The 22,197-nt window shown below is 47.6% G+C and overlaps 1 protein-coding gene across 2 annotated transcripts in view; it reads right to left on the reverse strand.

Moving 5' to 3' along the window:
- Positions 1 to 22,197, reverse strand: part of col18a1a (collagen type XVIII alpha 1 chain a) — a 58,349-nt gene that overhangs the window by 11,909 nt on the left and 24,243 nt on the right. The window contains exons 1-15 of one of the 2 annotated variants that reach the window (XM_086145414.1): positions 19,244 to 19,555; positions 8,466 to 9,004; positions 6,121 to 6,204; positions 5,158 to 5,229; positions 3,828 to 3,912; positions 3,586 to 3,707; positions 2,902 to 2,928; positions 2,558 to 2,764; positions 2,448 to 2,474; positions 2,290 to 2,352; positions 2,115 to 2,192; positions 1,973 to 2,023; positions 1,283 to 1,402; positions 1,104 to 1,166; positions 184 to 228 (exon numbers count right to left, since the gene is read on the reverse strand). In XM_086145414.1, the coding sequence (XP_086001540.1) occupies positions 184 to 228; positions 1,104 to 1,166; positions 1,283 to 1,402; positions 1,973 to 2,023; positions 2,115 to 2,192; positions 2,290 to 2,352; positions 2,448 to 2,474; positions 2,558 to 2,764; positions 2,902 to 2,928; positions 3,586 to 3,707; positions 3,828 to 3,912; positions 5,158 to 5,229; positions 6,121 to 6,204; positions 8,466 to 9,004; positions 19,244 to 19,535 (1,875 nt within the window). In that variant the 5' untranslated portion in view covers positions 19,536 to 19,555. Of the gene's footprint in view, positions 1 to 183; positions 229 to 1,103; positions 1,167 to 1,282; positions 1,403 to 1,972; positions 2,024 to 2,114; positions 2,193 to 2,289; positions 2,353 to 2,447; positions 2,475 to 2,557; positions 2,765 to 2,901; positions 2,929 to 3,585; positions 3,708 to 3,827; positions 3,913 to 5,157; positions 5,230 to 6,120; positions 6,205 to 8,465; positions 9,005 to 19,243; positions 19,556 to 22,197 lie in introns of those variants that run through there. The other variant, XM_086145415.1, reaches the window with a different exon arrangement.

Genomic DNA, 22,197 nt, shown 5'->3' on the forward strand with positions numbered 1-22,197 from the left:
ATGACTACAGCTGTATGCAACAGCTCTTTCAGAGCCAGTGACCTGATCATTAATGACCTCATCAGTTCAAGAAAGTTCCTTTAATAATTAAAAAAAAAAAAAAATTGATTGTCTAATTCGACAGATGGTGTTGAGGGTAGTAAACAAATACATAAAATTCAGATAAATATTAAAGCAACATACCTTCTCTCCGACGGCCCCGGGCAGACCCAGCTCGCCAGAGTCACCCTAGAAGGTGAGACAGAAAACAATCCACTTGTTGAGTCGCGATGGAGCTGATCTTATGTCTTTGGTCGGGAGGTGGAGTTTGCTCTGGGTCCATCATGGGCCCACATATGGAGACAAACAAACATTTGACCGAGTCTGGTCAATTTAGGGTCTCTGATTACCGTCATTTCCGGACTACAAGCCACTACTTCTTTCACGCGCTTTGATCACTGTGACTTTAACAACGATGCGGCTAATATTTGGATTTTTTTTCGGTTAATGAGCGTCATGCCACCAAAAGCATTTAGCCTCGCCGCATCGGACCAATGAAATTAGCATGGAATTCTGAAGTTGTTCAATTCCGACACAGAAGAAGACGACTTTCATGGTTTTGTGCACAGGAGGAAGATGAAAATAGCGACCAGCTGGTGTAGGAACAAATGGGGATAGAAAATGCATGGATGGATTTTTCCTTGTGTTATTTATTATCAATCTTTTTCATTAGCCCTGTTACAGACACTGTTTGGAAAAAAAGCATTTCCAGCACATATTTGTGGATGTTACCGGTATGTATTTAATTGAAAGGTAAAAAAATGTTTTTGTGTAAATATCTCATGTTACAACGTGGACACCTGCGGCTTATAGACAAGTACACATATATTCATTTAATTATTTTTAGCCGGTGCGGCTTATATTCAGGTGCGCTCAATAGTATGGAAAATAGGGTAACCTACTCCTTGGGGAGAGAATCGTGTCAAACCCTACCCGACCCTCCCATTTTCACTTCTGAAAGTTTGGATTTCACAAAACCCCTAAACCGATCGGCTGCCGTGAAATGTTTGCTAGGAAATCTACAGTTAGAGGTTAGAAACAACAATGACCGCCAGGTGGATTACCTTTTCCCCCTTGGGACCAGGGGCTCCAGGGAGGCCGTCGGTACCTGGCATACCCGGCAAGCCCTAGACGCCGAGAGATTGGGTTAAGCTAGTCAGCTAGCTACATCCTTGATTGGGTGAGGGGTGAATCCACTGGAATCACATTGCTGATTGGGTTCAGGGAATATGGCAACACCTACGGGTTGACCTGGCACTCCGTCCTTTCCTGGGGGTCCAAACGCTCCAGAGCTGAACGCCGTACCTGAAGAAGAGCCGGGAAGACCAGGAGCACCCGGGGGTCCAGGTGGACCTGGCGGACCCTGGAGACAACACAGGTAGAATAATGTTGCATATTTGCAATAACCTGCAAAGATTCACAGAAGTTTGTTCGATTTGAAGACGGTTTGAAGTTTGATGTTGAAGTTGAAGAAATCAGGCCCAAAACCATTGAAAGGAACTGGAGAGGATGATGTCTTCCTTTGAATCTAGTAGATGGAGGTGTTTATATCAGACTTTTTCCAATGAGGTTTGGAGGTCTAAATGACAGTATCGTCTGCGTATTGTCGAGCAAAAGGTTAGCAACCAGAGTTGAGCCTTGTGGTCCACCTATATAGGGTCTCCAATGAACCTCTTGCAAGTGTTTGCATAGAGGACCGTACTACTACGACTACTACTAGGCTACTGCTGCATGTGTTTGAACTGTGGGAGGAATCCAGAGAACCCTTAGGAGCCCCACGCAGATGCTGGGAGAACCTGGAGACTCCACAAAAAAAAGGCCTCCTGCCTAAATCCAACCAGGGACCTTCAGCCGTGAGGGGGACACTAACCACTGCTAACTGCTGCAGCACTGGGCCGCCGGTTGTTCTTTCATGCTCAAAGCTTTTCCTTACCCGAAGTGATTCCAGGTCAGGGAATCCCGATCCCTCCATGTCCACAAAGGTCTGAAACATACAAGGGAGAGTCAGAAAACCCATTGGGGCGAGCAGGGAGTACACCTCTGGATGGGACGCTGGATGAGCTGGGTGAACTCACGGATCTGAGTCCTGGTCCTGGGGGCCCTGGTAGGCCGGGGAGCCCCCTGGGGCCGGGCAGGCTCTCTCCACGATCTCCCTGTCGACACCCAAAAGGCAAACCATGGAACTAGGACGTAGCTTTGACAGGGAATTAGCTATTTTTACTGATTCTGTTCAAGAGTTCTGGCCCCGACCTTCTCGCCCTTGGTTCCAGGATCGCCGGGAGTTCCTGGGAAACCTGGAGGTCCATCGGCACCCTGCGGGAGCAGGAGGGAACCGCAGTGAGAACTTCGGAAACACTTCAGAAACAATTCGATTGGCTCTTGCAGAGCGAGATCAGAAAACGACTCACAGTTTTTCCGTCCTCACCGGGATCGCCCTGCAGATTTGAGACCGATGAAAAACATTAGAGGGTGATCATGTTTTGTAAAAAGGGCTATGGGGGGAGAGGGCTACACTTACCGGCTCCCCGTCTGCCCCTGCTGGTCCCTGGGGCCCCGGTGAACCCGCAGGTCCTGGTGGTCCGCGTGGTCCAGGGACGCATGAAACAGCTGAGCCGTCGCTACACGCTGATACCTCAGGTGCTGGCCCAGGGGAACCCGGGAGGCCTGGGGGCCCTGCAGGTCCGGGTTCACCCTTCTTTCCCTGGTAACCAAAGCCTGCATTTCCCTTGAAAAAAACAAAAAAACAAAAACAAAAACTTTAGTTCAAATCAGACGGATCAAAATAAAGGAACATTAGCATGTAGCTCATGTAGCTTGAATTTCTGTCCATGGACAAGGTGACAATAGGAGTCCTTGACTGACCTTGATTCCCTTCTCCCCTGGTTCTCCCTGCAGGGGAACACAAACCAGTAACATCAGTTTAAGTTAGCTTTCTTATAACAACCATAAGCATACAGAGACTAATAGCATTAGCGTTTTGTATTTGCCCACCCAGGGGGGTAGAGGTTCTGAGATGAGGTACCGTCTAGCCGTGTCCCGCCGGGCTTGCCAGTTTCGTTCTTAGCTTCGCATACACAGGCTAATAGCATTAGCCATACAGAGACAGCCAGGAGTGCCACTTCTAAATCTTTGGGTCTGGTATAACAGTGAGTCCAAAAATTAGTCCTAGTCAAGAGAAAGAAGCCCTTTGATTGGGTCTCCTGACCAGATGGGGCATGGTCCTGCCCCCTAATCAGAAGCATTAGCATTAGGATATCATCTTATATCATTGGCTGGACAGAGAAGGCTCAGAATGTACATATAACATATATTTCTAATAGTGTTCGCTGGCCAGGAGAGCCACTTCTAAAATTATGTAATCTTTGGTTCCAGTTTGACCACCTGGGGGGACCAGAGGGTCCAAGACGTAGTCCCAGATTGGGTCTCCCGACCAGGTGCCATCTGACCCCGCCCCCTAACACTACCTTGCTTTTAGCTTCTTTTAGCTTTTAGTCTTGCTTTTAGCATCTTAGCATCAGTGCAAAGGGCGAGGGAGGTGGTCCAGACCTTCTCTCCTCTGGCTCCGCCCCTCCAGACTCCCCCAGATCCAGAGCTGGTGTCTCCCTTGGGCCCTATCGGGCCCCGGTCCCCTTTCTCTCCCCGGTCACCTTTTTCTCCTTTGGACCCGACTATCCACCAGAGAAGACGAACGAAAAAAAACCAAACAGGAAGTCATTATCGACGAGCAGGAAACCATGAGTTTTCCGTTCTATTTTCAGCCACTAGGTAGCACCAGAGAGGACTCTTACCTGCCTGCCGTGACAGCGAGGCCTCCTCTGCCCGCAGAAGTGGAGGTTGCTGGATTGGCTTGGAGGAGGAGCCTGGAGGAGGAGTCTGGAGAGGTGGACAAGGTCAAATATACCAACAAAGAACGAGTGAATCTATCTATCTATCTATCTATCTATCTATCTATCTATCTATCTATCTATCTATCTATCTATGAAGCTGCAAATTTCAAACAGGCCACTAGAGGGCAGAAAAGCTGCATAGAAGATGAGAGGAAAGCGTACGTGTGTGTGTGTGTGTGCATGCATGTATATGCGCATGTGTGTGTGTGACTGACGCCCACAGCTCGTCCTTTGCTAGCGACACAGTTTGCATTATCACCTGTGGGAGTCATAGAAATCCAGTGTGAGTGTGTGTGGGGTGGGGTGGGGGCTCTGGGATGGGTGGAGGAGATGGTGTGTGTGTATGGGGGGTGGCGTGGGGGCATCTTGAGGGTACAAAAAGTTGATCATCAACCCAAAATCCATTCCTCAATCTGCAGCTGCACCAAATTCCATAGAGAAAAGTGCAGTTTTAAGGGTGGTGGTCACGGCTCTGGATGGTAGGGTGACTTTATGCTGTGAATGAGCAAATGAATGGCTGCACGCCATCCATCAGGACGGATTCCAGGTTGACAACATAGCGGCCCTCCCCTCGCCCCGGGGACCGCCTGCCGGGGGCCCCGCCCGTGCACGCCACCTGGAACAAAGATGGCCGCCTGTCCGTCTCGGGACCCCGTCCATGATGATATGCGACACCCTTTGCTTCCTCTCAGCGTTGCCTGGCAACTTAGCAAAATAAAAGTGTCAATCCTAAAGTCGATTTTCCCCCAGACGTGTTTTTCAAATGAAATCGATTTAAAAGTCTTCCTTTGACAGGAACAAACGTCTGTGAAAGGTGACTATAAACTTTTATTGGGTTAAATAATTTGGCGTGTGTCTGTTTCAATCATCGCAACTGGACTCATAAAAATGATTCAGGCATTCTTTTTTTGTATGTGTTTTTTTCTGAACCACATGCCCCCCTGGACAGGAAGCAGCAGCGGGGGCGGAGGGGGCCACTTCCTGTTCCGAGCTGATGAATAAACCAGCAAGAAAAATAAAAACCTTGAGGAAGAGGAGGAGGAGGTTCTAACCCCACATCTGCTTTTCCTACCTCACCACCGTAATTGCGTACAGGGCTAGGATGGGGGGAGGGGGATATCTTGGGCGTGTGTGTGTATGTGTGTGTGTGTGTATGTGTGCGTTATCAGTGACGGGGATGTAAAGCAGAGTGTTGGAAATAGAAGCGACAAAAGAGAGGTGGTCTTTGTACCGTCAACAGGAGTCTGTTGGTGGCCGGCTTGTGGGGCCCGCTGGGTCCAGTGCCACTCCCCTCCCCTGACGCCTGCAGAGGGGACGGGGGACACAGGGTTGGGTTTCAGAATACAGTCATTGCCCACCGTGGCGAGGGAACCCAACGATGGCGGGCGCCCATGGTTATAAAAAAAATGGACACGTTCCCCTTGTGAAATTATTGATATAGGAGAAAACACACATGGCCTTGGGCGGTAATGACATGAATGGGGAGGCTACATGAAAGAGTAAAAATACATGAAAAGGTAGAAGTACATGAAGTACATTAAAAGGTAGATGTACATGAAAAGGTAAAAATTACATGCAAAGGTATAAGTACTTGAAGAACATAAAAAGGCAAAAGTACATGAAGTAAATGGAAAACAACAACCCGTCAGGGTGTCATATCAATTATAACACGTCGAGCAAACTCCAATAAATAGACCTATAAAATGTGTGTGTGCAATTTTATTGGGGAGAAACAGGTGTGTGTTTGTGTGCGTGTGTGTGTGTATGTATCTGTGTGTGTGTATATGTGTGTGTGTGTGTGTGTGTGTAGGGATCGCTGTCGATGAAACGAAAAGGTGCATTCTGAAGCGAGAAACCTGTCATTTCTCGTTGTCACATGTTGAGGGATCACACACACACACACACACACACACACACACACACCAAATCCCACCAACATAAAGAAGGATTAAATGGCACACACTTCAAGTTGTGACCATGTTTGTAGTTCTAAGGTGTGAGGAGGTGAATTTATGTCGGTACTTCCTGTTACTAACTTTATCTTCAACTGCATGGGTTGCTAATGAATAAACGGCTAAATAGCGAAAATGTGGAGCTCATGGTCATACACTGTCAGGATGGATGAGCCGGGCGGTAGCTTAGCACGTGTGTTTGGCCACTGCCCTGAACGGTGGTGTATTGCCGTGGCACTCACCGCATCGGAGTCGTCCTCGTCCTCCTCGCAGTGCCTCTCGGCGGCATGAGGGTTGCCAACCACCCTCAGGTCGCCGATCACCCCCTGGGAAGAAAGCGGAAGACAGCGTTTGATGATAGCATCGCGTGAAACTGTCTCATTCTTTCAAGATACCGATCTCTGGCGGCTACAACAGCAGCCATTGTTCTTTGGAGTTCGCCGCTTGAAGTGCCACCATCGTCACGGCTCTGAATTAGCATCCCGCAGCAGTTGGCGCTATCTCCCTCGCCATCAGGGCGCTCATTAGCTCGGTTGTTAGCGTGTTTCTTTCCCTTTTTTTTGTCTCTATGCCGCTTTGAAGATAAATGTGGACAATTTGGCCGCGTGAGTCACGGTGGCAGAGGACGGAGTGGGTTCAATGACAATCTTCGCTATATTGCATGACCATGAGCGGTGGCGGTTGAGAGCGCGACCTTGAAACATCGGATTTCACAATGTCGGCGTATTAGCATGCCACTAATACGTGCTTTCATGTAATTGCGTTTCATTCTTGAAACATTCTTGTGTTGTCACACGCAGCTATCAAGCTAATCTGGCAGCATAAAGAACTACATTTTCTAGTGTGTTACCTCTGAACTCCTGTTAACATAGATGCTTACATTTAAAGCACGTGTTAGTGGCGTGCTAATACGTGCTTTCATCTGGTTACGTTTAATTCTTGAAACATTCTTGTGTTTTCAGCTATTAAGCTAATCTAGCAGTTGCAAGTTGTGTTACAACTCGCAACTCCAGTTAGCCTGCAACTCTAGATGCTCATATGTATTTGTTTTAGTAAGCATTGATGCTTATAAGTATTTGTTCTAGTTAGCATAGATGCTTGTGTGTAAAGAATGTATTAGCGGCACGCTTATAAGTGCTTTCATCTGGTTATGTTTTATTCTTAAAACATTCTTGTGTTTGCACACTATGTAATCTGGCTAGAAACAATTAAAATGCCTGAATCATTTTTATGAGTCCAGCCCAAGATTAGGTGATACATTTTCTAGCGTGCAGCTCTAGTTAGCATAGATGCTTATGTGCATTTGTGAGCTAACCTTAACTCCAGTAAATAATAGCTAACTGTAGTAGCTTGCCGACACTAGTCTTCAGGTGATATTAACATTAGCTGAATGAAGCTGAGACATTTTAGCCTAATTAAGCTAAAATCCTTTACTTTTGTTCATGTAAGCTATGTGTGAGCCAGCTAGCAAACCTAGCCATCCATTTGCAGGCTGTTGTACTTTGTCAGGCTTACTTAGTGTTAGCATTGCGGTTGCATGAGGAACTATATTTTCTAGCAAGTAAGCTCATAACAGTAATTATCGTAGATGCTCATATGTGTTTGTCAATAAGTGCCAGTCAATAAGTGTTAGTTATGTTAGCTTACTCATATTAGGCTGCAGTTAATGATACCATTAGTGATATTAAGCTAAGACATTTCACCTTTGTTGGCTAAACCCCCTTTGCTTTAGTTCATTATAGCCGTGCAAAAGCCAGCTAGCGCACATAGCCTTGCATTAACAGGGTGCTGTATTTACCCAGGATCACTCTGTGTTAGCATTTTGGCAATGCTAAACACATGAGTGTTCCCAGCCTTAGATGCCTGGCGTCCAATGTGAAAAGGATATATCTTGTTTTTAATGATTTATTTTTCTTTTATTTTTTATAAATAGCTGCAGCACGGTGTAAATATTTAGCTGCTAAATCCAATTCACAAGAATCATGTGAGTCACCGTGCACGCTCCGGACACGAAACAACAGTCTCGCTTCAGACTGGAGTAAATTTGATGAGGAGATGCAGCTGCTCTGGGTTCATATTTTGGCCCGGATGATGAACAGTGTGTTTTCAGGGTTATAAACGGTGTAACAAGCACGCAAACTCTATTTACCGTACAATGTGATCATTGTGGGTAAAATAAAAACAAAAGTAAAAAAAAAGGAGACATTTGTTTTCGCTGTCTCTCCTGTCGTGAATCTGATATTTGTTATTCTACTTTTATCCCGGCCTGGCCTGGGCTAAACGCCAAAGCGTAGTGAGTTGAACTCCATTTGGAAAATGGCTGTTTTGAAACTGGCCTGTTTGCCACATGGTGTTCTGATTGGCCAGAGCAGAAATCTAAGTCTCATGAGAATTGGGTCTAAGATCTGGTTGATTCGGCACCACGCCGCACGACCTGAACCCCTTCGTCCGGGAGAAAAACAACAATAACAAGATATTAAATCGTAGGAAAATGGAGGTCATGTGTCTGTTGTGTGACCCTTTGAATGACGAGTGGATAAGCCCCGCCTCTTTCTCCACCCACAAACCTGTTGGGATTCATACTCACCACAAACTTGTCGGGTTCGGAGCCCCCGCCCTGGCCGACGAAGACCCCCGCCCCGGGCTCCAGCTCCAGGCTGCCCGGCGAACGCTGAAAGCGCCGCACCTGAGGCTCGGTGTCGCAGTTCAGGTAGAACATCACCTTGTCGTCACGCACGGCGATTGCGAAGCGCGTCCAGATGTCCCTCATGGAGGGCACGGGGAACCTGGCCACCTCTGAGGACCTCCCCGAGTCCCGCTCGGTGTAGTAGAAAACCACGTCCTGCTCGCCGCCGCGCACCGGCGACAGCTTCACACCCAGGTACATCATCTGCTGAGAGGGGTTGGTGACCGAGAAGATCACGCCACCGCCGTCCGTGGTGGGCTTCAGGTGGAATGTGAGTGCAAAGTCACGGTGGAACGGCGATGGCAGGTGTGCGCGGGCCAGCTGGCCCGTGTTGGCGTCCGGGCCGAAGACGTAGCTGGGGTTGCCGTCTGGGCCGTAGACGCGGGCGATCTCATTCGGCGGCGGGTCGCCGATCAGCTGCAGCAGCGAGACGCCGCTCTCTGGAAGGACAACAAAAAAAAGGGGCGGGGCAATTAAGGGGATGGAGGGGGGGTGGGGTGGCGTGCTGTGGGTCAGAATATTTGGGTTAGAAGGATGGGCAGCATGGCAATGAGAAGGGGGCGGGGTTAGACTGGAGGAAGGGAAGTGACATCACCGCAAGAGCAGTGGTTACACTGATGTGTCCAAAGGTCGGCGGAACCTCCAGGATTCTTAATGTTTCTCACACGGACCAAAAACAACCTGCAGGTTCTCTGATGTGAATGACAGGGTGAATTGTTTCCATATCAGGCATAAATGCTTGCATAAGACATGAATGAGTGAGTGAATGGTTGTATGTTTCTACTTGATGTGTGAATGAGTGAATATTTGTATTTCTGCATATGGCATGTGAATACAAGGATGGATTTTTGCATGTCTAGATGTTTGAATGAGTGAGTGAATGGTGGTATGTCTACATGACTGGCAAATGAGAGGGGGAATGGTTGTAGTTCTCTGTATGACATGAATGAATGAGTGAATAGTTGCACATCTATATGAGGCATGAATGAAAGGATGGATGTTTGCATGTCAGAATATTTGAATTAGAGGGTGAATGGCTGTATGAATCTATTTTAGGTGTGAATGACAGGGTGAATGTTTGTTGATGTCCATATGACATCTGAATGAGGGAATATCTGCATTTCTTCATGTGAAACGCGAATGAGTGAGTGAATGCTTTCATGTCTCACTGACGTGTAAACAGCGTGAATATTTGCATGTTTAAATGTTTTAATGAGAGTGTGAATGTTTGCATAACGTCATATGACGTGAATGAGTGAGTGAGTGTTTGAATGCCTGGATGAGAGGTCTGCACATCTATATGGCGCATCAATGAGTGAGTGAATGCTTTTGAATGGTCCAGGGAGCCCTGCCTCTTGGCCAATGACAGCTGGGAACATCTCCAGGTACACACCCAGAACCAGCGGTCCAGACAATGAACGAATGAACGAACAAATGAATGGATGAATGCCGTTCGAATGCCAATTGTCGGCGGTGCACACAAAGTCAGCGCCATCTGCTACAATGGGGCCTCTAGCGTTTGTTTGCTCCGTCTGTCATCACTGTGGCGACCATTACAGGATGTGTGTTTGCCGACAATGGCGGCGATGATGTTTGTGTCCTTGTGCCATCAAACAGAAAGAGGATCAGACGCGTTCAAAGCCTCCTCACCACCGGGGGTCGGCGAATGTCGGGGAACCGAAGTGGTTTCATTCCTGAAGTGCACATCCACGTGCACCGAGTATTTCTGGCATTTCTAATGTGTTATTTTTTTAACCCTTCTTCTGCAACAGAAAATAAATACATAGTTACAAATGATGCTAGTTACTATATCAGATGCATGCCCTCTGAATAAGCCATAAGATTAAAATTATATTATTAAAATGATTAAAATTAAAAAATTCAATTAATCAATGGTTAAATTAAAACAAAAAAAACAGATATAACCAGAAAACATGGAATAAAATGAATAAATTGAAGAAATTAATAGTAAAAACTTTTTAAAAATCTGCAGAAAATTAGTTAAGTATCACCAGAGAACATGGAATAACTGAAATAAAATATAACAAAGTAAAAGTGAAAAAATAATATAAATTCAAGATGAGTCAATGGGAAAAAATTCAGTTAGATAGAGCCAGAAAATGCTATGGAAAATTCACTGGATAGCCAGAAAATATGGAATTAAATCATTATGAAAAAATGAGTTAGATGTCACCACAGAATGGGGGTTAACTAAAGAAATTGAAAAAAAAAAATCTGCTTGAAAATATTAATAAATCACTGAAAACTGTGGACAAACAACAATAAACTTAAGTAAAATAAAATGAAATAAATCATCATGTTATTCACAAGAAATCACCAGAAAGTCCCGCCATAAGTCCCAGGTATAATGGGGATAAAAATTCTGTTTTTCTACAGAATTGTTTTCTGTTTTTTTCAAAGGGGACACACAAAAAGACCCAAAACATCTCTGATCCTGACCAATCAGAAGGCAACGCATCCTGGGCTTCCCGGACCTGAGCGACTCCGCCGTGGCTAATTATCTCGATGATCAACCTTCCGATAACCCACTGGGCTCGGCGCCAGACTTTCGCCGCCCTGCTCTCGACACACCGTCGCCCCACGCCATTCGCAGGTCGCGGTGTTAATTTTGTTTCGGCCTTCAAGCAAAACAGCTGACCTCCTCCTCAGACACCCGTTCCATCGGCCGCCTGGTGGGAGCGCAACGCTTCCGAGACCTTTCCATGACACCTGGACCCATCATATGTTCATTATGTCTACATGTTGAAAACTAGCAGGGACGCTGGAGACAATCCTGGCTGTCAATCACGCTCAGCTGTCAATCACGGGGGTCAGCTGTCAATCACAGGGGCCAATCACATGTATTTTGTTTATTTCTACATGTCGTATGAACGAATTAATGCTGGTGTCTCTATAAGACATGCGGATGAGAGGGTGAATGGTTTCCATTAGCATCTCCATCCCGCCCCCCTCCTGCAGCCCCGGGCCCCGGGGGGCCCCTGGAGGAGGTCGGCCCCGATGAATGGAGCCCACTTTTTTTTTTTTTTTAACGACCCTACTTTTTTTTTGTTCTGTCAAGAAAATGCACTTCTTCTTTTCTCTCTCTCTCTTTCTTTTCCCCTCCTCCTCCTCACATTCCTGGGCAAAGGGTGGGAGGGAGCACGGCGTGCGTTAAAGCTGTATATACAAGAACGACAGCGACGGCGGCGGGCCGTGCGTCGCTCATCTAATTTCCGTGGGAAAACACTGGAACATCTGGACGTCTCTGGAAACTTTGAGACCTTGGAAAGCCCCTCTCTAGAAAAAAAAGGTGTTCAAAAGTATCCGTCAAGCAACCTTTGCGCAAACAAACATCATCTCGCCTCCGGGTCACATGACCCGTACGCCTTCGCTCCCTCCTCTGCACCGTTTGATCTTGTGCCGTTCCCGCGGATCTGTGGCTTATGGCGTGAAATTGGGAATAGTGGAGGACGTGTGTTTTATCTCCTGACGGATAAGCCTGCACACACACACACAACGGACCAATCAAAAGCGGCGAGGCATGTGATTAAACCGCAAGGTGTGTCGGAGATGTTTATTACAGCGTAATGAAGCTGTAACCACACATTTATTGAATACATTTATGTATTTGTGAGCCACTGATGCACAGGCTGGGATATTCATTCATCCATCCATTCATTCATCCATCCATTCATTCATTCATTCATTCATTCATTCATCTACACCCCTAGTCCTGCAGTCAGGGTCGCAGGGGTTACTGGAGCCAATCGCAGTTGTACTTGCTGGAGAGGTGAGGTTCACCCTGCAGTAATCACAGGGACACATATATCAGTCCCACATTGTTTCGGACCCTCAGTGAACCTCCTGCTTGTGTTTGGAGAGCGGGAGGAACCCGGAGAACTCTGAGGAACCCGCATGAACATACTGATCTTGGAATCTGGAGTTTCCCCGGGAAACGCTTCATGCAAATTCTGGCAGAGAATACAACGTAGCCTCAGGAGCTTCCGCTCACGCAGATCCAGAGGCCAACTAGGAGTCCCCGCTAGACGGGCGTCTTTGCCACGGTAACACCTCATGTGGCGCTGCGTTGTGATCTTTTATCGTAACGCTTGTAAAAATAATAACAAAAATAAAACAGGAAGAAGGCGCTCCAGAATTAGAAATAGAGCCCACTTTGGCCCGAGATACGATATCACCCGGGGGCGGGGTGTCAGGCAGCAGCGCCGAACTGACCCCATCACCACCACTGCACACACACACACACAAACACACACACACACACACACACACACACACACACACACACACACACACACTGCAACTGATATTTGGTCATTTCCCGTCACCAAAATAAAAAAGCAGTATCAACCCTGCAGGAGATCTGGATGGATCGCACAGGTGATTCACTAGAAGGGCCGCATGGGAGGCAAGAAAGAAAACGATACAAAAAAAAACACCCTGCGTTTCCCCCTCGGGTCTCATGGCTCAACAGGAAGTGCTCTTCCGGGTCATCGTGGCCGCCGCCGCCGCCACTGCTGCAGTGAGTTCTGTTAAGCAGCTGGTGGTGGCGGGGAGAAGTTCGCACTCCTCATCGGGAAAATAAATTGCGTCTGACCTCCGGCCCTCGATATGAATGACTGCTCATCCCTCCGGCGGGAGGCCAGTAACCATGGAGACACATCATTAAAAGGAGGCTATTGAGCCTTAACAATCCCCGTCTGACCCCCCCCTCTGCCTCTTCGCCGCCCCGTGGTAAAAGGATCACATCGGACATGTTGCGTGTGCACGCACGCACGCCCTCCACAGCGCCGGCTTTTCCCACGGCCCACGAACCTCTCGGCAGCGCATTCCGATATTTTATCATCGGCTCCTGAAAAAAAAAAAAATCACGACAAAAGCCCAGCAGAGATACATCATGTGACATTCCTGTATGATGGGTTATAATTAAATGATGTAGCCGGGGCGTGTACGTGTATGTGCACGTGCACGTGTGTGTGTGTGTGTGTGTGAGTGTAGGTTGGTGTTGGTTATTAGGGGCCCTAAGCAACAAGAGCTCAAGATATTAAAAAAGTGTCTCAAGCTTCCCAGACGCTACGTGGTCCTGCTAGGAGGGAGGAGAGTCACTCCAGAGGTCAAAGGGGTCACAAGCCAGCGGAGAAACCCCCCTAATAAAGTTACAGTGGTTAATAAACGGTGAAGTAGGTGTGTTTGTGGCTGTTGGGTGGACGAGGGCGAAACCCGAGACGACCCGAGGGGCAAAATCCGCTTCGAATGAAGTAAGGGGAAACAAAACGTAAGAAAAAGAAAAGTGAGAAAAGAATCAGTTATGCCTTCACGCCTGTAAGGGGCTAGGGGACGGCAGCTTTATGAACCAAGGACATTGTTGATGATTAGAATAATGCTAAGCTAACCATCAACAGATCACTAACCAGTCTTGATAATCTCACAACAAAGCTGTAAATCAGTTACTGCTGGTTTCTTTCGGCATCAGTGTATCTGGTGAGAGGTACATGCTAACCGAACATTAGCATCCAAGCCAGACGGCGTCCATTTCTCTGTCATGGCGGTTCATATCGGATGCCCAGTGGTCAGGACGGGGTCAGTCATGCGCCACTGCATTCCTGGCCCAGGCGGGATAATAACTGATGTACGATACTTAGCGTGCCGATAGCTAGCGTGGAACATCACCGTCACCGTCAGACATTTTTTCACCATTTTGCACGCTTGCGTTTTTCTCTCCGTCCCATTTAGCAAACACAAACAGTCTGGACGCTGATTCCAATGAGCCATGACGGTACTGTAATCTCCTGCAGGTCATGAAAGTAGCTAAGCTAAACACAGGAAGACTTCAGCTAAGCTAGCCCTACCGGACAGACGTGGAGTTCACGACCACTGGCTCCTACAGGCCTTTAAGGACTGATGAGGGTTCACTGGCTACATGATTTATTGAACAGACCAAAGAAACCACTCTACAAGAGCCACGAGTTTAGAGGGTAAACAAACATGGCCGACAAGCATGGCTACCACTGTTGTTTGCGTGGCTATCTACTCTCTGCTCCCTTAATGCAGTCAAGTTGGGCTCCATCAGCCCTCTCCCTCCTTTACCGTTCACCGTTGTCATTTTGACATACCCGATAACTCGTGTTGTCTTCTACCTCCTGTTTCATTGGCTGGTGGCAAATTAAACTAGCCTCATCCACAGTCCTCTACCAGCAACCCCCACTGCCCAAGCTAGCTGCTCCCATTGTTCCGAGCTAGCCATGCTTCATGTTCCCAAATGACCATTATGACTGTCACCAACTAGCTACTCTTAGTTGCCTATAACCAGGCACTCGCACTATCTCCAATTAGCCATGCCCACTGTCTCTAACTACCCACACTGACTGTACCCAGCTAATAACACCCGGAGTCCCTACCTTGCCATGCCTACTGCTCCTGACTAGCTATGCCCACGGTCCCCAAGACCAGCACAAGGCCATTGCTCCAAGCTTGTCTCCCCCCATCCATAACAAGCCACACCCAGTACTCCCAACTAGCCCACCAAATGTTACCAACTAGCCACAATCCCTGTCCTCAACTTGCCATGCCCACTTTCCCAAACTAGCTACTCCCGCTATCCCAAACAAGCCTTTCCCTAAATAGCAACAGCCACTGCCCCTAGCTTTTCAGGCTTACTGATATGGACTAGCCACGCCCATTATCCTGAGAGCCTTTTTCCAGACTAGCCAAGCCAACTGTCCTCGACTAGCCTTTGTACACTGTCCGCAATTGGTCACGCCCACTGTCCCCAACTAGCAATAGCCACTGTGCCCAACTAGCTGCCCAGAGCTGACTCAGCAGGACTGTGATCAGAAAATCAGTAGTATATTCAGCTGAAGGTACGAAGAAGTTCTGAAAACTGTTTCAGCTAGCAGGGAGTTGTGTAGCTAATCCCTAGATCCCTGTCAATGAGTTGGAGGCCACATGTCGAGCAGCTCCAAAAAAGCAGCATTAGCTTTTATTCGCCCCTCTAGTGGAGCTGCTTTGTCACTGCCTGCTACAAATGTTCGCGCCGGGGTGTTTCCTTATCTTTCGTGAAGATCAGTTAGCTGGAATCAGCTCGTGGGCTCCGGCAGCGAGTGAAGGAGCGGGGCCCGGCCTGCTCGGCCGTCTAGGGGCTGTACCCTCCCTCCGCACTTCAGGCTGTCAGAGGGGCGTCAAGTCTCACTGTTCAAATTGAAATCCTGCTGGAAAAGCGCTCATGCGAACAAGACTTCCTCTGGCGCACAACAGGGCTCTGCTCACCGCCGGACACGTACCTTAACAAGTTTTTTCCAAGCGCAACCTAGTTGAATGAAATGGCTTTTTTCCTGCAAACCTTTAAAACCAACAAACAGCAAAACCATGTTGTTAAATGTCAAACTCTCTTGACAGCTATTTTCTCGTCACTTGGAGCACGGGATAAACCGACAGCGAGTCACCTCCATATGCCCCAAAGATATTAGCTAACAAAGGATGGTGGTGAGCCCCTACATTGCCCAGACATGTGATTGAGTGAACAGATGTATGCCTTTATATGACTTGTGAACAGAGGTATGTTCATGCGTTGCCTAGTGATCAACAGGTCTCGGGTGAACCCAAGCTTTCGACAGCTGGGATAGGCTCCAGCTCAACGGCGATATAGAATGCTGGGGAAGCAGCTATTGATGATAAACGACTGAGTTGAAAAGTCGGGGTAGAACTCCCATGATATCTGTATGAAATTAAGTCAATAAAGGACATTACGACTGTATGTTTGATGTGTTTCCGGTCTTCAAGTCTCTTCAAGTCACGCACTATCAAGGGCAAAGAGGGGGCTGGGGGTAGAGGTGGGAGGGGCAATCATGCAAGAGGGCTTCACAAGGTAAGGATCGCTGGCTTCATGCTGGTTAAATTGTTACCGGACCAGCCGGCTAGCCCACAGCATGCTTCCTATCTGTAAATGCCACGGGTGGAGTGCTGGGTCGGGTGCAGACAAAGTGGGTGAGGTGGAGGGGGTGGGCTTCTTTTTTTTTTAAAAAAAATGGTTCCAAATAAATACAGAGATTTATCGGAACCAAGCCATTTACCTTTCTGGTTACTAACTGACAAGCACTGATACCCCTCCTCATCCTCCGGGTCCGGCAGAGTGTGACACTCCACCGGGAGGCGCCCCTCGTCCAGCACCGTCCAGCAACTGTCCCGCAACACCTCGCAGAAACTCTGGCAGGGCGCTGTCCGCACGCCGCACTCCGGCACCAGCAGCAGGCAGAAAAACCACTCCAAGCTATGGTGGCAATGCGAGGCCAGGAGCCACGCCCATTCGTCCATTAGCGCCCGCACCTCCTCCACGCTGCTCTGATTCAGGAAGTTGGGGATGGCGAAGCTCCTCCCGGTAGTTCCAGAGCAGAAGGGAAGGGCAGCGTCCACCAGCAAGCACCGCTGAGGTTCCGGGTCAGCTCCTCCATTTTGCATCCAGCTATCCACAGCTGGCTGACTAGTTAGCGTAGCATGGCTCGGCTCTTGCTGTCTCGACATATGGCCTCTGTGGCTGCTCGTAGGTATCCGGCTAGCTGCTGTCGACTGAGCGGTTATCGTGGTGTCTGAGTTCTCGCTAGTTATTCCCTGTTGAGAAGTTACCCCTTCTCCTTTCCACATTCTTGTGGTTTGGTTTGTCAAGAAAGTCCTGTTAGCAGGTAACGCTAAGCCACCTTGTCTCCTGCTAGCCGTTTGTGGTTGTGCAACTACAACCCTCCTGCTGCCACGCGGTATTTGAGTTGTTGAGTGAGGTTGTCTAGCGTCAATGGCTGCAGTAGTATTTTGGTACCGGGTAGTTATAGGATCTGGAGACTCGCTAGTTTTTTGTTGTTGAGCGATTACCGCTTTTGGTGTTTGCGTTTCCGCAGATGTCTGGCTATCGGCTAAAGACTGGGCAGTAACTCGTTCTTTGGTAGATGTTGCCATTATGGTAGATTCTGGGCTACTGTAAGCAATTTGTGGCTGCGTAATTATTACTTTCCTAGTCAAAACTGGTGTTTGGGTTGTTGAATGCATCTTGCTAGCTACTGGAGGCAAGTCGGAAGTGACCTTGCTGCCAATTTGATGTTCCATTACTACCATTTTCCTCGAGTCACTCTGTTTCTGGGTTGTTGTAGGCCTCATAGCTTGAGTGGCTACTTGATTTTCGATAGCTGTAAATGCTATCGTGGCATCCACTGCATTAGCTATTTGTCCGTGTTTATGTGGAACTTTTCTATTGTCACTTGACGTTTGAGATGTTGAAAGAGTTTGGCTAGCAGCTAAAACCTCTACAGTTAAAGGACTTTGGGTAACCATACCACCTGGTCTTTTGCTAATTATCTGTGGTTGAGAATTTAGCATTTTTCCGGTGTGAGTCGGACTTTGGGTTGTTATAGCAACTGGTTTTTGGGTAGCCATAGTTACCAGACTGTTGCTGTTTATTTGTGGATTGGTAATTAGCACTTTAGTGGTTTGACCTGGTGTTGCCGTTGTTGAAAGAAACTGGCTAACAGCTAAAGACTGCGTGGTTAGTTGGTTCTTGGTAGCTGCTGTTCTTATCATAACTCCTGCTGTCTTGCTAGCTATTTCTGCTTGTGTCTTTAGCGCTTTCCCAATGGAACCTGGAGTTTGGGGAGTGGAAAGGATCTGGTCTGCTGCTGCGATCCCGGTTCGAACGGGACGTTCACTACCTATGAAGTCTGGTTTCTTGCTAACTACTTGTGGCTTGGTAATTAGAACTTCTCTGGGTTTACTTGTTGTTTTGGTATGTGCGGACATCCAGCTAGCCACCGGTGCCTGAGTAGTGACTTGAATTTTGCTAGCTATCATCGTTGTCGAAGTTTCCAGGCTCTTGCTAGCTATTTGGGGTTGGGTTGGTCTCACCTTAGCCATTTTGTCTGGCGTTCGGGTCGTCTGGGTTGCCCCTGAAGCTGTAGTAGTAACTTGATTTTGAATAGTTACAGTGCCTGGGCTCTTGCTAGCTGTTGGTCTCTGGGTAAACACCTTTCTGGTGGAAAATGGTGACTGACTTGTGGGAGGTGTCTTGATAGCTGCTGAAGCCTCAGATGTTACATGCCTCGCATAAGCCACGATTGTTGTAGTTTCTGAGTTCTCGCTAGCTACCCCCGGCTGTGTCGATTGCACTTCACCCGTGTCGCCTGGTATTCTGGTCGTTGGGTTTGCCCCCGGAGCCAGAGTACTTGTACTGGTCTTGCTAGTTATTGGGGTATGAGTAGTTAGCACTTTTCTGGTGGAAAACGGTGACTGGGTGGTGGAAAGTTGACTAGCGGTGAGCTCTGTCGTCGCTAAAGGCTCAATGTTAGCAAATGATTCACCTCTACCTTCTACTTCTTGGTCACCTCCGTGTATCTGGACCTCATCTGTTCCCTCAAAGACCTCTTTACTGGGTGAAACCAACATCTGCTTATTGTCTAGCCCGCTGAGATCGGTGGGTAATATTTGGTTCTCTCGGTTCCCCTCGGCAAACGTTCCCCAGCTACCTTCATCTCCCAATGCAGAGCTGGATCCGGACCATAGATCCGACCCGGAGCCCGACTCTACCCCAGACTGTGGTCCGGACCTGAGCTCTGACACGTTCTCCGAAAATCTAACCGGATCAGATCCTCCAGAACCCGCGTCGTGTAGCAAAGAGGCATCATTACCGCTGTCCTCCGGCGTGCGTTCCATCACCGGCGCCGTCACACGGGGTGTCTCGGTGCTCCGATCCCAAATCTGCGCCGCCTTCCGGTGGCCCTCGTCAACCACCTCTGCTCCGACCCTGACGCCGTTCTCTGCCGGAGTGTCTCCGTTGCCCGGTGGAGCACCAGAGCCCTCGGGGTTGGCGAGGGGCGTTGGGTCACTGGTTCCACTCCAGGACCAGAACCAGGCGTCGGCCACAGACGCCCAACAGGTCAACGACAATGCCAACAACGCAACTCCCGTCCGCCTCTTCATTGTCCGTCACGGCGTTGACCACCAGTTGAGTTTTCCCGCCCCAGGGGGAGCAATTTATGGCATATCCAAGCGCTAGCGCAACCCTGCACACACACAAACACGCGCTCACACACTCCACACACTCACGCTCAGTAGCAACACACTCCACTCAGCCGAGGAGACAAGTGAAGAGATCTCCCCATTCAAACAGTAAAAAAAGACAGGAGGAGGGGGGGGGCAGAAGAGGGCGGGCCATGTTTCCTACCTCCTCCTCCTCCTCTCCTTTTGTCCCCGTGGTGAAAAGCGATCTCTCCTGCTGACTGATACCTTAGAAATACCCCAGTCGTGGCTTTTCACTGTGCAACACTGACGCTTTTCAGGGTTTTGACGTGGCGGGCTAGGGGACCTGGGGGTAGGGCGGCGAGTAGCCCCCCCCAGACACTTGCCCGGTTTGTCGGGGGAGGGGCAAGAAATTCAACTTTAAGACAAAAAGTTGATATAGTTTTGCAAAAAGTTGGGACATCGTAGTAGGTGTGATCCCAGGGGGAGGTGGGCCCGGACCATTCCATTTCTTGTAAAGGGGTCCACCTGAGCGGACCATACCACTACACAGACATCTACATGGCCCTACACAATCATGGACACAAATCATAGACCCTCCTCCTGTACCGAGCCCAGACTTATAACAGCACCATTATGGAGTCTTCACCTTAATGGACCTACACCTGTGCAGGTCCTACTTATGTCCCAACCCAAGACAACTCCATCATGGATTCACCTGCGTGGACCTACACCATCATAGACCCAACAAGTGGATGTGCCTACACCACCGTGGGCCCTTCACCTGCATAAACCCCACATTTACATCATCATCGACCCAACACTTGTATGGCCCCACACCATCATGGACACTTCACCATCATGGGCCTACTGCACTACAGACATACCATCATGGGGCCTTCACCTGCATGGATCTACAACATCATGGGCCTTTCACCTGCAGGGACCCTTCATTTGCATGGACCCCAAATTTACATCATCGGCCCTACACTTGTATGCCCCTACACCATCATGGACACTTCACCATCATGGGCCCAACACCTGCATGGACAGACTACACTATGGACGTATATCATCACGGGGCCTTCACCTGCATGGACCTACAACATCATGGGCCTTTCACCTGCAGGGACCCCTCACTTGCATAGACCCCAAATTTACACATTCACACATCATGGGCCCTTCACCAGGAAACATCTACGTCGACCCCAGAACTGCAACAACTCCATCATGGACCTTATCCCTGCTGGTGTGCAGTTCTGGTGTCGTGGGGGAAGGAGCAGGTGGAGAAGGTGGGGAGGAGGGGGAGGGTCCATTAATAGGAAGTGGGGAGGGGCGTTTTAACCTCCGTCTGTTAATATTTACCAGCGTACTAGTTAATTGTTCAACCAGTCCTTTCAGAGCGAATGTAGTGGAGGAGGAGGAGGAGGAGCTGCAGGGGGAAGACGAGGATTCTCGCGTGGCTTGGCCCTGCCGGCATCCGCGGCTGGAAGTTCAAAGGAGCTTCTGTGCTCCCAAGTATGTCCTCTGAATTGATTTATTGATAAAAAACACGGGATCAAAAAAAAAAAAAAAAAACTTTTTTCAACGGTAATGGAGATGATTGCCAGGGGGCTGAGTCTGGGTGTCTCCCATGGCAACCCCATTTACAACAACAAATGTTCCACCAATGTAATTCTTACAAACACATTTTTAAAGCTTTTTTTCTCAAATGTGATAAACTCTTACACCCAAGGCCTAAGTTTAGACATTTCATTAAATCAATCAGAGGAGGATGAAATAAGATATTAATAGCAGTGTTTTTATCACTGCTAATGCAAACAAATGTTTTTAATCGCTGCAGCTACTTCAGGTTCCTCACAAGCTGATGAATAAAATCTAGGGAAATAAAAACTGGAGGGAAATCACTTCCTGCTGACATCAGAACGAGGTTGTTTCTACCTTTTTTTAATTAATAAATTTGTTATTTTATGAAATTTCCTGTTTCATTCTGTGTTTTCTTTTTATTCCAAATTATTAATTTTAATTAACCAGGTAAATCATGGACCTTAAATATGACATTTTCATGTCAAATGTAAATTCAAAATATTCATATATAATATAAATTTGCATACATATCTTTTTTAATTTATTCCTGATCCATTTATATTAAATACAAAACCATGCAGGATATCAGGATATTCTGGATAAAATATTAACATACAGATCCTTAAACAGGTAGGGCATTTAAATCTAGGATTTGAGGCTGTTAAGCACATTCATCAAAGTGTTATGTTATTAAATATGAGCGCAAAAAAATGAATTGTATAAATACGTTAAGATTAAAGCAGGGCATTTTAATATGAGGTAAAAAAAAAAAAAGAAAACTAATTTGAAAAAAACTAAATATATATAAGTATACGTCATGCAGAAGTAATGTAAATCATTATTAGTACTTCTGAAACAAACCCCATGAACAATGAACACAGGAAGGAAATTGGAGAAGAGTTGGGAAATACCATATTAATTTCAAAATGAAGGTAATTATTATTATTATTGTAATTATGTTTCCTTGCAGTTGTACACTGTCTATATATTAAGTTGTACTTAAAACAAGTCTCAGCTGCACGTTGAAGTTCATACA

The sequence above is a fragment of the Fistularia commersonii genome, chromosome 4 (genome assembly GCF_037954325.1).
Source record: "Fistularia commersonii isolate RoL2024-O1a breed Wild chromosome 4, RoL_Fcom_v1.0, whole genome shotgun sequence".
NCBI lineage: Eukaryota > Metazoa > Chordata > Actinopteri > Syngnathiformes > Fistulariidae > Fistularia > Fistularia commersonii.